This window comes from Lepidochelys kempii, chromosome 2, assembly GCF_965140265.1.
Source record: "Lepidochelys kempii isolate rLepKem1 chromosome 2, rLepKem1.hap2, whole genome shotgun sequence".
NCBI classification, from domain to species: Eukaryota; Metazoa; Chordata; order Testudines; family Cheloniidae; genus Lepidochelys; species Lepidochelys kempii.
In genome coordinates, this window is record NC_133257.1 from 215,731,466 (window position 1) to 215,748,772 (window position 17,307).

The following is a 17,307-nucleotide window of genomic DNA, read 5'->3' on the forward strand; positions in this document are numbered from 1 at the left end:
AGTGCAGCTTAGTTACTAGGTATTGGGACTTTTTAATATTTAGAACAAAACAAACTATTGATAGTTAAAAAAAAGTGTGGTTTTGTCATATTTTGATGGACTATTTTTTTTAATCAAAGAAAATGTGTGTACCCCACAAAAGGGAGTACTCAGTGTCATGGCCTATAACTATCTCTAGTAAAGAACATAGTAAAGTGTCTGCTATCTCGGAGTGGAGCCTGTAATACTTCAGAGTGTCTTACCATATGCGAGCTTTTTGCTCACTTCTAGATGGGAGGAGGGCAAAACATTTGGTCCAGCAAACATCTGGTAGCTCAGGAATGGGGAAAAAAAAGTACTGATTGGTTCTGACAGCTGTCTGCTTCACAGCAGTATTTAACCAGAAATATTTGAAACAGATTGATATGAATAATGAAAGATTTTGTGATGTATGACAAAAATAAACTGCACCGCAATTTAACTCATTAACAAAGAAATTGTTTTCCATCTAGAAATTGGGATTTAACCCCCACCCCCTTTCCATGTTGACCCCACTTTGGATATTTTGTTTTTTAATAATCTGATAACAAATAGGACTTTAATCTTCATTTTCCCTGCGATATATTGCAACTGTTCACTGTGAAATAGGTTGAATGGGATGTCATCATCCTTTAACTTTAACAAGTGCTGCTGATGGATGTGGTCCATTTAAATGTACAACAGAGAGCTGAACTAGATAACGAACTTATTATTACTCTCTGAGGATTGTAGTTTAGTCCCAAAGGAGTGCAGTAAGCCAGAGAAAATCCATATCTACTGGCTAAACAATAGCCAGAAGGCTGACTGGAGATATTGATTTACTTTCTAGGCCATTTAGACCTTAATGGTGGAGAAAAGCTGAAGTGCTGTTTACTTTTCTGCCAGAATCGACCAAACAACCAGTCCATTTTTTACAGACTTTGATTGATTTCGCTTAGAGGAATTAGAAGTGATTTATTTTTAAGATGAAAGCAACTCGTAAATATCTCCAAGTACACAAGTTCCCTGAGAGTAAATGTTAAGTGGAAATACCTATTGAGAAATACTTCGTTGCAAATCAATGTGAGCAGGTAATACAGCTCACAAGGAACAGTCAGGTGTCAGACACCTTTCCAAAGAATGGCCAAGACTCTAATTGTATTACTTGAGACAGAGCGCTTTTGAAAAGTCTCAAGTTTTTCAGACTAATATAAACCTGATTGTCCAGCTGACTTTGAGCCAAATGCACCCTGCTGACTTAGAAAGGGCCTTGGATAGGATAGCAAAAATTGTGTTCAAGGCTAGCATTGAGGAACTTTAATGTTTGATGGATAAAAACAGTAATTTATCACAAAAATGACAGTTGTCCATGATAGTTCAGACTCACATACAGAAAATATGTAACTCTAAGAAAGGAACAATTCAGACAAAAAGTGGGATGAGGTTGAGAACCCAAACATTAACACAGACAAATTTTAAAAAATTCTCACTGAGCACGAAGTTTGTAAAAGCACTGAATGCTCTTAAGAAGAAAAAAGTGTGGTGATTGTTTCAAGCACTGGAAAAGCTACAGAGAACATGGCTGGCAAGTGAATCAGCTTTATTTAAAAACTGCCAAGTTTATTGTGAACATAGAGGGTATGTAAGAAAAGTCAATGGAAGAAAAAAGTTCTTTGAAGTTTTATTATGGAGCTTGGCATGAATGTTAATATACAAATCTCCTATTTCTATATTAATAGCACACACACAGCCTACAATTTCTACTTAGGAAAGCTTGTAGGAAGCAATTCGTGAATATTCCACCTGCAGTCCATTAAATACTATTTCTTTTCCCAAGAAGCGTCTAATATTTCTATTTTCCTGGAAGTGCTCTTGGTTTGTATTTTTCTCACTCCAGTTTTCACTCTTAACTTTCTTTTAAACCATCTTTGCCAATGTGATTTGTCTCTTATTTCCATGTCTGCTATATAACACAAGAGTTTCGCTTACCTGAAGTCTATAGTTAGGATTGGCCACTTCTGAGGCTTAAACATAAGCAAGTTTTGTGAATTATGATGCTTTTAATCTAAGAATTACAGCTGAGATCCTGGTCTGTGTCTGACTGTTTTAAGCTAAGTTCACCATCTCCCCCCCCCACACACACACACACCCCTCTCTTGCTGATCCTGGGCCCATTCATTTGATGGGCCAATCCCTAACATAATTTAGAGCAGTCCCCTACAGCCATATCTGTCAACTGGGGATTGCCAGAGCACAGACATGCTTCACCCATACTCCTTTTCCCTGTCTATGCCCACATAATCAGTCAGTTGCATTTGTATGGCCTAGAAGCCATTCGAGTAGTTGCTTTCAACAAGAATCCTCCCATCGTCAGCTCTGCTGAGCGTACAGTCCCTTTGCACCCGTGGGCTGGTGCAAAGCACCAACAGAGAAGCTAAGAATCTGAGTATACATTTCAACCTACTCATCAACCAATCCACCATTAAATGCTAATGGTGGAAGACCCATATTTTTTTAAAAAAAAACCCGCACCTCTCTCACAAAACAATAACAATAGTGCACCCTTGAACACCTGAGAGTAGAAGTACAAACTTTCTACAATTATTTCAAAAGCTTATGGGGAGAGAAATATCTTAGAGCTATTTTAGAGGCTCAGATGATATATACTTATTTCCTTTTGAGCTTTGACTTGTTGAAAGAAGGCCAAACCTGTAAGCTTGCAAGCTAAATTCTATGAGCTTTGCACTGCTATTTTTGCTAGTGGGACCGTTTGCTGCATCTCTCATGTAATTACTGTGGGGCCAGTACTGCAGTAATTTATGTGCTGATAATTTACGCTTTCTTGCTTATCTGCGACTGTTCACTAAGAACTATGTATGTTAGGAACTGGTATGTGGTTCTATCCTGTGGTGGACAGAGGCTTGTCTAAACAGGAAAGTTGCACCAGAATTACTTAATGTATTTATTTAAACTTATATCGTTAAACTGGTGCAAAAGACTGTGTGGACACTCTAATTTTGGTTTGAATTGTTTGGTTTTGGTTTAGCTTAAGTCAATTAGGAACTGGTTTAACTAAACCAAACAAGTCACTCTTCCACTGAAATAAGGCCCTGATCCTCCCCACTTAAGCATGTGCTTAACTTTGTGTAGTACCATAGTTCCATTCAGGATCAGTGCTTAAGTATGTCCATGCAGCCCTTTGCACTGCTTTAATTATTTCGGTTTAAAAACCAGTTTAAGTTACACCAGTGCATATAAATTTCATATAAATAAACCTTAAATCTCCTAAGCTGGAAAAGAATTAAAAGGTGATTGTGGCCCCATTACCTAATGCATGAGTTCTTTATCAAGTTTAACTCCCAAAGTATCACTGGCTTCAGGGCTAAGTGTGAGACAGCTCATTTTCCTTTTGTCTTGGGAGCTTAAAAAGAGAGACTCACAGTGAGTAAGTATGAGGTTCAAAGAAATTTAAATCCTTTTCTGCAAGTGAAGTTCATTAGGAAAGAAAACAACAGCTGGTATCACAGAGCTGTGATACATTTTAAAAAGCAGGGGTGAAGTAATGATTAGAAATGCAATATGGAGTTACAGTACAAGAAGTAAAACCACAGAGGCACTGAAGAAGACAAATATAATTTAGGTAGAAGCACAGGTCTAATTACTAGGCTTACTTGATAGCTTAGAATTATCTCTCACAAAGGATGGTTCTTCACTAGTACTCTGGCTGCAAAAAGAGTCCCATTAGACACTCAAACTACATTTAGCATTCCTTCAGTATATGATTACCTAAAAGTTAGAAGTATAGTAGCTTTCTAAAAATTGATCTTTGTTTGTATACTTGTGGAAAAGTCCTGAAGAATTCAGTAGAGTATAGAATTGTTTCACCAGCCTATACAATTCCATAGCAGGGAGGTAGTTCCCTATTACATTCTGTAAGGTGGTATAAGACTTCAATGGAAAAGATATCATTTCCTGTGCAATTTATATAGGGCTATTTTTTAGTCATTTCTATGGTACTATAGCAGAGCTTGGGCTTCGGGGTGCATATCCATGCCCCAGTGATCCTGTGATGGCCTTTTAAAACTGGGAACTCTAGTTTCCGATCATCTGCTTACTCTTAGTCATGTGCCCCACAGGAAATCATTTATAAACCTACCTGGCTTTTAGGCAGAAGAGCAGATACAAGAGACCCAAGCTTGGGGAATGACTTGGAAGGTGGCTCTTGCACCTGTCAGGCAGGAGGCCTGAGAGGAGGACATCTGGAGGGAGAAGGAGCTGGCTCGGGTGGAAGCCTCTGCTGGGGAAGGCTGAGAAACCCGGGGGACTAAGAGCTAAGAGAAGACCCTTTGGGGACAATGAGGACTTTTGGGAGATGGTTTTGGTTGAAACAGTGTTACTAAATGAAGAAAGAAAACCCCAGATCAAAGGAACTGTAGCTGGGCAGGTAGATCTGGCCACCATCTTACATGAGCCCCATTGGTTTCATCTCTCACATTCTATAGAGTTTTTTCATAAGGATAAACATAGCATTGTCTCTTTAATACTTTCTTAGCCAGAAGGGTTAATGAACGTCCTCACTTTATAGATTGATGATAATTGATAAGCACCAGGGCTCAATTTATATCTTGGATGTGGCATGTCCTATGCATGCACACTCGTAAAGTAAGAGTGTGCTCCCTATGCGTATGCTCTGCATAGCAGTGCAAAGGGGAAAGCAGTCTGCCTCTGTGGGATTTCTATGACTCTTCCCCTTCCCTGTCCCCCACCAGATGTGTATGTGGGAAGAAGAATGGGTAGAGCGTGATCAGGAAGCTGGCTTGTCCTCCTTTCTCTTTGAACACAGAGGAGGTGTAGGTATCTGGGTGTGATTCCAATGTGGTGCATTACAGTGACAACTGTGAAATACTAGGTGGCTACATATCTGTTATACCCTCCAAGCCCACCCTACGTAACAACAAAGCAATAGCGAAATGGTGTAGATTGTAGAGGAATTAACAGCAGTGCATGTACAGCTGTGCATATCTAGTGGACAGTTGTTTGAGCATGTATTTGTCAACCATCCAACAACTAGATTTTCAAGAGAGAGAATCACTAATAATCATTTAGCTTCATAAAGAGAGAGAGAGAGAAACTGTGGTATTCTGTGCTTTACTCCCTCCTTGTCATTTTACCTCATCCTATAAGGTCCATTTAAGTGTGGGAAGTTTTTGAGATTTTTTATTTCAAACAGTGATGTGGTAAAGAGCTGTAGTAGAAGAATTTATTATTTATATAGCCACCATGGACACATATGGTGCTAAGCTTTGGTTTCACTAAGTAAAGACCTTCTGTCATACTGAAGATGCCCAGAATAACTCTGCATGTGGGGAATATTTATATAACAGTATTTTGGGCCACAATTGGCCACACAGTGAGTATTTAAATTACTGCAGAATAAACTATTGCTTAAAATTATTGGGACCCACTACTCAAAGGGGTATCTATTGATAATGTTTGCTTGTTTCTGAAGAAATTCATGTGAATTATATGACATACTTTTATATGTAACATGGTTTATTTGTATGCAGTGTTATTGTAGCCATGTCTTTCTAACATGGTTCATTTGTCATTCCTGTAAGGAGTGTTCTGTATCTCAGAAATAGCCAAAACTATGTTCTAGGAAACAGTAAAGCAAAACAACCCATAAATTCCCAGAACATAAGGGTCAGCTCCCACCCCCTTTTGGGAAAACCCATGGGAGAAAGCTAGAGAGGAAGAAAAGCTCTGAGAGGAAGTGAATAAAGCATTGGATTAGGATTCTGGTGATCTTGGTTCAATTTCCAGCCCTGCCTCAGATGCCCTCTGTGATAAATCACTTAATCTCTCTGTGCCTCAGTATGCAATCTGTAAAAGAGGGTTGCGGGTAGTAATTCTTCCTTTCTATCACTCTTTGACTGTTTTGTGTATTTAGACTGTATGACCTTCAAAGCAAGAACTGTCTCTTGCTATGTGTCTGTACAGTGTCCAGCTCAAAGAGGTCCTGATCTTAGCTGGAGCCTCTATGTGCTACCAAACTACAAATACTGAAGAACCGTGGCATAGCTGATCTGCAGAGATTTGCTGAAATCAGTGGTTCTCAACCCACGGCCTGTAGGCCACATGCGGCCCAATTAACACATGGCTGTGGCCCAGCTGTGTGGTTTAAAAAAATCTGGATCCTGGATGTCTGTGGTCTGGGTCTCGGCTGCCCAGCTCTGAGTGGTGGGGTGCGGAGACCAGCTGTCTGGCCCCACACCTGGGCCTATACTCCTAGTCCAGTTCTGTGGAGGGGTCTCTGGGCGGGGTGCTGGGCATATGGGTCTCTGTAGGGAGGAACTAGTGGGGGGAAAGGGGTGCGCTGTGGTTCTCAACCTGTGTCCTACATAACACATTGTGGGCTGCATATGTGGCCCACAATGATAAATAGGTTGAGAACCACTGCCTTAAATCATCTTTTCAAGGGGATCAGACCTGGGGGCAATGGAGCTTCAAGGTGATGGACCCTCCCAAACCCACATAACCACACAATCTGCAGAGAAGGACACATTCACTAAGTCCAGTGGTGCAGGACCCATCCACAAGGATACCTGCCCCGTACTCCAGCAACATTTCCCCCCTCCCTCCAATACCTGGCTGCATCGCTCCTGCGGAAGTCGTTCACTATTGTCTGAGTTCCCCTGCAGCAGGGCAAGAGGGGACCAAAGGGAATAATGGAGCTCTAAGGGTCTATTAACTCTCAGACAGAATGCTGGGGGTTCTCCTGCTACGTCCCTAGGCCTGCACCAAAGCCCAGCAGAATTCGAGCCCTGTCAAGCTCCAAAGCAGTTTCTGCAGGGATCCTAAAGCGGAGAGATAGTGCCATGGGCAGCCCTCCTCCTCTTCTATACAGGCTGGCGGAGGTACACGTGAGGAGGATGCCCCCTTGTGTATATGGAAGGGGTTCTTTCTAGGTCCTGGAATTTGCTGTAACTGCTTTGTGTCCTTTCAGTAATTTTTCTTTCTTGTTCTGTTTTCTATTTGGAAGGACTGTCAATCCTTTTTAAAGGTGTTTCAGATCTTTTAACCTTTCTTCCCAATTGAACATCACTGGGCTACTTAAATTCATCAATGAGAGTTAAACACGGCTGGGCAGAGGGACGGAATAATGAATTCCATATGGACCTACTTTACAGGGAAGCAGTTCATAAAACTGCTTTATGCATTTTTAATTCTAGAATATAGTGAGTTTCATGCAGCTGCAGCAGCCAGCCACAAGATTCTTCCTATAAACCTGTCCCTAAACCTTTGGAGAACTATAACAATGGTTTCATGAATTTAAGTAGTACTCAGTGTCATATCTGCTTTTACATACCAGGATATTAGGGTGAAAAAAAGGAAAATTGTTTTAGTCCTCTGACATAATTTAAAGATGAAATGTGTAGTTCTGTACCTTGTTCTAAACTATTTGGTCTATTATAACATACACATAGAGGTTTTCAAACAGTGCTTTATTGATTCTCTGGTATAGACAGGCCTGTTAAATGTGAATTAGTTTACAGACTTCATTTTTGTTCATATTAAAAACCTCTTCAGATTAATGAGTCATTGGTACATCAGCATCTGCTCCCAAGACTAGGGAATTGGGAGAGAAAGTAACAGGAAATATCAGGATAAATATATATAAATTGTAAGGCGTAGGAATCTTCGTGGTGGGTAACAGACCCAGAATAGTTAGAGCATGGTATAGTGTGGTAAAGGTGTATGATATAGTTTATAGTAATAAACACAGTAAACGTATTGATTATTGGTGTGTGTGTGTATATGTGTGTGTGTATATATATATATATATATACACACATTTTCAACCACATTGATCATTGTTTTTAAGGCTGAAATAAATATCTGACTGAAATGAGGAATCCTGGCATTTGCTTCTGAAGGTAACATCACAGATCAGAAAGCCAGTTTGGTTATGTGGGGAGTCTCTGTTAAAATCCTATCATTTAGATACCATACTGCTTTGTCATTACAGGTTTATATGCCAAGTGCTCTAGTTTAACCTCCTATTAACTTATGCCAGTTGAGAGTAACACATCTCTATAATCCTTGGAGAAAGATGTCATCTTTTTTCCCAGTTAAACAACACAATGTGTCATGTTGCATATCAACACAGCACTGGTGTATTCAGAGGTATGACTCTGAAATCGTCAAGCCATCCGGTGACTAGAAAAGTTCCAGTATCCTGCACAACAAATCTTATAATGATTGACCCATGTTGCTTATCTATTAAAATACCTACTTTCTGAATAGTATTTTAGGATAAAATTCATTCCTACGTAGAGGCCAGCATTGGTCTTATCCACCACTTAAGTCTCTCAGACTATAGGATGAGCAGAATATGTGGGAAGCCTCATAAGTAAGACAGAGGGTAACAGTTGGGTTTCAGATATGGCTAGTGATGGAAGGAATGGGATGGGAGGAGGTCACAGGTGGCAGCGTGCTTTTTGAGGAGGAATAGGCAACTCAGAGTAAAATAACAAAAGAGGAAATACGTATGGGACCAAGAAGCTATTGGAGTTAGCAAAGTGATGGAGAGGAAGATCATGGTTGGGTGTGAGAACAAGCATGGAGGCAGGGCCTCCTCCATCAGTAAGGAGGTTGAAAATGGATGTTAATTGGTGATATATGGAGGTGTGGATCACAGGAACAGAAGGGAGATGGGCAGAGAGCTGGAAAAAGTGGGAAGATGACAGGGTTGTGCATAGTATAGCAGGGATTGTCAAAGAGCAGAATATACAAATGCAGGTTACAGAACAAAATAAATTGCAATGTAAGATAGTTATGGAGTGAAATACTGATAAATTGCTGAAAAAGCAGCTGTGGGACTACTTAGTGATAGCATAAGTCAATGGCATAATCTTTTTGAATGGCATAGCCATTTTTATATGGTAAATTTACATCTGATCATCTATAATATAGTTGTGATCATATGGATGCCTTAGACTGATTTGTGTACTGTGCAAATCTAGTTTGCAGCTGTCCCTGCATAGTGCTTAGGAATTTAGCTATGTATCTGTACAATCTATGCTTATACTATATACTGTAGGAGATTAACACTGATTTGCCATAAGTGTAGTTGGTAATGGGAAAGAAAAAGTTGGCAAAGAGGTACCTATTAAAATCTTGCCAGACACCCATAAATCTTTTATGGATGTGCATCTCCACTGGCTATTTCCTTACCTTTGCATATGATTCATTATAAAGGAGAACAGGAATTATATGATTGTTAATACAGAACTGGAAAGAAGAACATTAGAAAAAGTCATACAATCTTATTAATATATATTATGTGCTACAATGAAATCATTTTACCTAAGTATAAAATTACCTAGATAATAGATCTATGAACAATGAGAAAAGATGGAAAATATGTTGTCTATTGAACACTGCTATAAGAAAGTCAGGACTATTTTAAAAAAAAAATCCTTAACATTTATACGTATGAAATGACCAAATATTGATTAATTTTTAGCAGCTGAAGAGTATTTGTTTTTTTTATTGAAATAAAAATGATCACTTAAGTCATTTTACCAAAAATATAAAACACGATAGTTGTGTCATACAGTGTTAGCTGTAGGTTTTATATTACTTATTTATCCATGTATGTATTTTAATTTATCAGATCCAGTCACTCGGGTAGCCCGATCCCAAACCTGCAACACCTTAAACTGCAGCTGGAAAGCGTTTGCAGAATCTTGAGTACATTCAGATGTTTGAGGCCCTCGGCATTTCCCATAACCTTCACGTTTGGGGATGGAAGGTTTTGCAGCTGCTTAGGTTTCAGAATTTTCTTCTTCTTTGGGTTAGGGGCCAGCACTACAGTTTCTGGATGGGTGGTGTTAATGTTCACAATAGATATCATAAAATAAAAATACAGTGAGATGTAAGAGGCCAAATTCTGATAAGTCAGCGGAATTGCATGAGGTGCACACGCACGTAGATTATCACTTGGTAACAAATTTTCCAAAAAAATATAAAATTAAAGATTGCCCGTAGTTTTTTACAATCTCTTTTTATATTCCCTCATGCTTTATGGTCGAAGCGAATTACTATCTGCCTGAAGTTAGGGAAAAACTTCTCTTATAGTCAAATTATTCCGTAACTGTCCACTAGAGAGATTCTTGGACTTTCCTCTGAAGCCTCTGGTACTGGACGCTGTTAAGTACAGAATATTGGGATACATTATCACTGGTTTGCTGCAGTATGGCAATTTCTATATTCCCATGTTAATTTTTAATGTTTTACTCTCACTTTTCAGACCTTAAAGACAAACCGAACCAAAACAAAAATTCTTCATACTTCAGTCTTTTCAGTTTATTTTTCCCTCCTCTTTAACTTCCCTGGTTCAGCCTTTTTCCCTCTCCCTATTTTATCTTTGTTTTCTCTCTGTAATATGATATAAATTGTGTACATTTATTTTCAAAAAGAAAAGGAGTACTTGTGGCACCTTAGAGACTAACCAATTTATGAAGTGAGCTGTAGCTCACGAAAGCTTATGCTCAAATAAATTGGTTAGTCTCTAAGGTGCCACAAGTACTCCTTTTCTTTTTACATTTATTTTGGAGTTCTTATCTCTTACTGATATTCACCTCTTTCCCTCACTCTGGCCTCCACTTTTTCACCACAATGCTCCGCCATAGCTCTACTTCTCTCAAGTAGGTGTCTCGTTTATGGAAATTTGCCACTTCGTATCCTCTTGCTCTTTGCCGGGCTCTCTGTCTCATTCTCAGTCTCCCTCACATCTCTGGCTCTTTATTCTAGTCTCATTGCCCAGCCAGCCCTACTTCTCCTCACACACAACAGCTCTTCATCAGATCTGTCTCCTCTTCCCCTCACCTCCTCTGCCTGCCCCCTCAGGTTCTAAGCTCCAGTTTCCTTGCACAACCAGTCCAGGTCTCCCAGGAGCTCATCATCCAATCTCCATTTCTGCCTCTGGCTTCCAGTCTCCTTACCCAGCTGGTCCCAGTCTCCCTCATGTGCCAACTTCCAGTCCCAATTTCCTTCTCCCCCCTGCTACCTTCCAGTACAAGTTTCATAGAATCATAGAATATCAGGGTTGGAAGGGACCCCAGAAGGTCATCTAGTCCAACCCCCTGCTCGAAGCAGGACCAATTCCCAGTTAAATCATCCCAGCCAGGGCTTTGTCAAGCCTGACCTTAAAAACCTCTAAGGAAGGAGATTCTACCACCTCCCTAGGTAACGCATTCCAGTGTTTCACCACCCTCATAATGAAAAAGTTTTTCCTAATATCCAATCTAAACCTCCCCCACTGCAACTTGAGACCATTTCTCCTCGTTCTGTCATCTGCTACCATTGATAACAGTCTAGAGCCATCCTCTTTGGAACCTCCTTTCAGGTAGTTGAAAGCAGCTATCAAATCCCCCCTCATTCTTCTCTTCTGCAGACTAAACAATCCCAGCTCCCTCAGCCTCTCCTCATAAGTCATGTGTTCTAGACCCCTAATCATTTTTGTTGCCCTTCGCTGGACTCTCTCCAATTTATCCACATCCTTCTTGTAGTGTGGGGCCCAAAACTGGACACAGTACTCCAGTTGAGGCCTCACCAATGTCGAATAGAGGGGAAAGATCACGTCCCTCGATCTGCTCGCTATGCCCCTACTTATACATCCCAAAATGCCATTGGCCTTCTTGGCAACAAGGGCACACTGCTGACTCATATCCAGCTTCTCATCCACTGTCACCCCTAGGTCCTTTTCCGCAGAACTGCTGCCTAGCCATTCGGCCCCTAGTCTGTAGCGGTGCATTGGATTCTTCCGTCCTAAGTGCAGGACCCTGCACTTATCCTTATTGAACCTCATCAGATTTCTTTTGGCCCAATCCTCCAATTTGTCTAGGTCCTTCTGTATCCTATCCCTCCCCTCCAGCGTATCTACCACTCCTCCCAGTTTAGTATCATCCGCAAATTTACTGAGAGTGCAATCTACACCATCCTCCAGATCATTTATGAAGATATTGAACAAAACCGGCCCCAGGACCGACCCCTGGGGCACTCCACTTGACACCGGCTGCCAACTAGACATAGACAAGTTTCTGACCCTCCTCCTCCCCCTCTTTGTTCTTGTTTACTCTGCCACCTTCCACTTCAGTAGCTCTTGTTCCCTCTGCATTTGAATCAGAAAAATTCCTCCCTCAGACTGCCTGGCCCCAGCAGAGGGACCACTGAGAGCTCATGACAGAGAGTCTCCCTCCTCTCAGTTCAGGTTCCTTGATTGGCTTTGGCCACAGCATCCCAGAGCTTTAATTTCAAGAAAAGTCCTGTTCAGCCCTAGGCTCAGTGTAGGTGGAATCTTCAGGGAGTATAACTGCGAAAAGGTAAGCAATTTCTACTGAGCATGTGCAAACTGCAATTTTTCAGATGCTTATAACTTGGTCAAATTTGGAGTGGATTTTCATGGAGATGGCAAAAGACACATTCCTGCCACAAAGACAACTGCTGTGACAAATTTGAAGCCCCTGCTCCAAAGAAAGATACTATAGCTTTTCAAGGAGAAAGTCTTCAGAATTTTTTAACATGAGTAAAATGCGTCTTGTCCCAAGCCTCACTGGCAGAAGCTGAACCATTTTATCTTAAATAAAAAAACAAAACAATACTAGCCTGAGGCAGACACCCAGTATGGAAAATTTCAGTCCAAATGGTTAAAGTTGGGCAAAGTTGTAAGCAACTAAAAATAGGGTCTTATAATGGGAATTCTTAGGCAACCTTAATAATAGGCAAGGCTAATAGCCTTGTGTATAATACTTTTTAGGTCAGAGAATGGGGTTTTTGTATTTTTTTTTTTAATTTGAAGATATACTTTGTCATTGGCTGACCCCTTTTTATGAACACAATTAATGTATTAATCCATTTTGTTTGACTGATTGCATAATGAGATGCAGTGCATGTGCTCTTCTGGTGTATAATAAAACATGTATTATTTCCATATTTAGATATAGGGCTATTTTCCCAATAATATGCCTTGTAATTTCCTAATCAGAAAGGTTACATAAAATAATTTTAGCAATTGGGGGTTTCTAATTAACTGATAATAATGCAAAGCTGTAGCATAGCCAGCTTAAGCAAACTCACTAGATTCTTGGATGAAAATAGTGCTCTGTGCTTTTTTCTTTTTTAATTAAGTGAATGTAGCTCTTGTGCAAGGTGTTGGCTTGGGAGAACTAGAGACAAAAGTCTGCGATTTATCTCCAGTACAAGAATAGTACAGGTGATGTCAGTGCGAGCTTTCCCATGCTGTGCTGCCAACTTGTTTCAAACATGTTTTAGAAGATGGTCCCACTTATCACACCATGTTCCAGTACTAGGGTATGTCTATGCTTAAAATGCTCCAGCAGCACAGCTGCAGCGCTTCAGCTGTGCCACAGGAGCACTTCAATTGTAGACACTCACTAAAGTGACGAGAGAGGTTCTCCCATCACTGTAGTTAATCCATCTTCCTGTGAGGTGATAGCTAGATTGACAGAAGAATTCGTACATTGACCTATTGTTGTCTACACCAGAGATTAGGCTGGCATAGCTATGTCTCTTAAGGGTGTTCACCAGCCGCGAGGCTCCAAGGAACAAAGGCGAGAAAGGGCTTGACTACGTGGGGAAACTAAAGGCTGTTCTATACTAGAAAATTACATCAACCCAGCTATGTTGCTCAAGGGTGTGGAAAATCCACAACCGAGTGACATTGTTAAACCAACCTAAGTCCCCATTGTGGCTCACAAAAGGCATCCCTACGTCACAGGGGTGTTGTGAGGAGAAATACATTAAAGATTGTTAAGCGTTTTGAGAGCCACTGATAAAAAGTGCTATGTAAGAGACAGGTATTATTTTGAGGATATTATTATCTATCATTTGTGCTTACAAACAAGGGTACCAAATAGGGGCTCTTTTGAAAATCTAGCCATATAGCTATTTCTGAAAATACTGTCACCTGAAATAGTTTCATACTGCTTGTTAGAGTTGCTCTTTGAAGCATGTCTCTGTTCTCACAGACAGAGCAGATTGACATTTAATGTAGAGTTCAGTGCTGAAAATTGTTTTCCAAGACTTTCAAATCATCCGTGTAAAAGCCCTTTTTGAAAAAGGTTACACTGTTTTACAGCAATATGTCAGCTCGCTCTCCTTATAGTTTGGTATCTTGGAGTAGATCTCTACACCCTATTCCAGACTCTAGTAGGGACACTCTTGTGTCACTCCCCTGGTGCACCAGGCAGGATTCTGTCTAACACTTTTATCAGCAGGTTTCTGGGAATGACAACTAATGTAGTATCCCTCCACATTGCCTTTAATTGGCTGTCACTTTCTACGGAGCTGGTCGGGTGAGAGCAACACTATAGCTGGCAGATTTTATAACTTGATCTATCTATATCCACCTTCTGACTTTTGCACTGATGCAGGATTAGCCAAATTCTAGTTCAAAGTGCAGTGTACTGTGTTTGTACCAAAGAATGACAATTACAGCTGAATGCACTATATTCATGTCTGATTCTTAAATGTGAATAATGAAGTCTAACTTGGGTTTTGGGGTTTTTTTTAGAAGGATAGTTTCTCTTTTTGTCACAGAATAATTAAAGTTTCATTCTGGTTATACAAAACTGCTTTTAGTTATATGAAGTGGTATTACTGATGTACTGATTATATTTAACACTGTACAATAAAACTATTAAAATAGAAGTGCGAGCTTCATTATACATTTGGGAGGCTACACAGGTGTAATGTCCCCACAGGTTTCATGCTATCCTGTATATTTTCAATATAGATTTTCATCTGCTTTTATTTTACCCTAGAATCCAGTAATTAACTTCAAAATGCAAATTCCATGCCCCATTTTATGTGTCAGCTGTCAAACAGCAAAATATCTGAGGAGATATTAGGGCAGGAATTTTGATTTTCTTTCAATATCTTATTTGTGATAATGAACTAGAATCACTCAAGTGGCTTGGGACAGACTTAATTCTTGTCTTACCTCTGTTTCATCCTGAGGATCTCCGCTACTTCCATATGCTAGAATTCTGTGGAATAGGGATTTGAACTCTAAACCACCAGAGTGTAAGACATGAAATAAGAATCAGTAAATTTTCTGAGGCATGTCACTGGTTAAGTGACAAAAAAAATTCTGATTGTCACTAAAATAGAAAAGTCAAAGGAACATTTGAACCTGTCAGTTCCACTCATTCCTGTTATCGCTTTAGGGGATATCATACAACTTGACACCAACATTTAAGCTTTGAAAATTACGAGCTCATCTATTTCAAATGGGATGGCACATGTTCCCAAGACTTTGCCATTACTTATGATGGGAGACAGGATGATCACTTTTTTGTTCAGATATTGATATTGCATAAGCTGCTTCTTCTTCTTCTTTTTTTTTCCTGTTTCAGAATGAAGAACAAATTTTGGTATTTTGAATTTGGCACTTCAGAAACTTTCTCGGCCACCTGCAAGAAGCTGCACGAATCTGTAGAAATAGAAGTAAGGAACTAATTAGTGCATGTTACGCTATAAAATGTTTCTGGTTTGACTCGAATGCAGGGGGTGGTGGGGTGGGGAGGGCAGTGCAGAGTGCCCAGATGCAATAAGACAAAGGAATGCACAAGGTTTTGACCTCAGATCCCAAAATATTATTTTTGTCAAGTCTATTTGTGGTGTGGGACAAAGTTCAGTTTGATGATTAGTGAGGTCTTAATACAGTAGAAGAGGGCAAGAGGGGAACTATAACATTAGAAATCAATAGGGAAGTTACTATCTCTGGGTCAGATAGAAAAATGAAAGATTGTCAGAGGGAGGGAGAATTGTTGCAGCATTAAAATAAAAAATCTTATTATTTCTAGGTCCCAAGTTTTTGTAACCTTTAAAACTCGATTCACTAAAATTGTACTTGCTTTCCTGGATAAAGGTTAAAGAATACATTTTTTTTTTTTTAATCATTCCCCTTCATTAACTACTTTTTCCTCTTTGCACAAGGGGCCATCTTACCATTATACATCCAAGGTTATCTGAAAAGGCACCCTTGATAGATGTGGACAGAATAGGCATTAAAAATGTTAGATCAGGGAGTTTCGATAGTCTATGGTGTAAGTGACTGATGGGGGCTGTTAGTCACATTACAAAAGTAAGGTGAAAAAAAATAATATAATTAGAAATATAAACCTGAGGATGTAAGTTATAATAATTCAAACATTCCTCAAGAGGATTGAGCCCCTTTTCTATTCTGATAATAATGGCAAAGGGCCCAGACTCGCTTTTTGCGAAGTCAATGAGATATTTTGCCACTGATGGTAGGATGCGTGGGCCCAAAATGTGTAATGAAAGGTTATTAGGGCCTGATCCAAAGCCTGCTGAAGTGAATTGAAAGACTCCCATTGACTTGATTTGAATGGGCTTTGAATACTAGGACATTATCTACACCTAAAACTTAGGTCAACCTAGCTATGGTGCTCATGGGTGTGAAATTTCATACCGCTGAGACACATAGTTAAGCTGACCTCAGCCCTGGTATAGATACCACTAGGTTGACAGAATAATATTTCTGTTGATCTAGTTACCACCTCTTGGTAAATTTATTACAGTGATGGTAAAGTCCTTTCCATCACTGTAGCAAATGTCTACAGGACACCACCAAAGATTAAGACTGAATTTCTGAGGCTTACGAGGCCTGGGACTTGCTTAGTTTGTTGTTAGGTTGAAAGGCAGATTTTTTGCTTGTGAAAGTTTTTTTGCTTCAGAAAAATAAATTGGATGTTACTGCCAAATTGCCATTTCTCCTGAAATTAGGAGTATTTATATCTTGCTCTTGAAGTGGATATTTTATACCTAATTTTGATTTTTAAGGAAGTGCTTCATATTCAGTTCTAAATACAATTAACTTGAGAAACATTTTCCTAAATATTTGGGGAACTGACTAGCAGGTTTGATTTTTAAATGTGGGTCTTGGTATCTAAATCTCAGATATACTGTAATTTAGCAGAATATAAAGCACAGGAGCAGGTTTTTGTCCAATGAACAACTTTCCACCCAGCCATTACATGAGCTCTGTGCCTAGTAAGAGGTGATCTCCTTAAACACAGAAGCTATATAGGTGATCATATATTTTTACATCCCACATATTCAAAGTTAAATGAATTTCCATCCAGTCTCAAAATGGTGGTAAATTGGAGTCTTTAAATTATTATTATTAAATTCAAGACATTAGAGTTTCATTATATTGTGTGTGCTTGTTTTTATTCACTTACTGCATGATGGTTAATA

General features: G+C 39.6%; 1 protein-coding gene across 5 annotated transcripts in view; it reads left to right on the top strand.

Moving 5' to 3' along the window:
- DGKB (diacylglycerol kinase beta) overlaps positions 1-17,307 on the top strand; it is a 510,469-nt gene that overhangs the window by 388,170 nt on the left and 104,992 nt on the right. For 4 of the 5 annotated variants that reach the window (XM_073333812.1, XM_073333808.1, XM_073333809.1 and 1 more), the window contains one exon: positions 15,441-15,531. In XM_073333812.1, coding sequence (XP_073189913.1) covers positions 15,441-15,531 — 91 coding nt within the window. Of the gene's footprint in view, positions 1-15,440; positions 15,532-17,307 lie in introns of those variants that run through there. The other variant, XM_073333810.1, reaches the window with a different exon arrangement.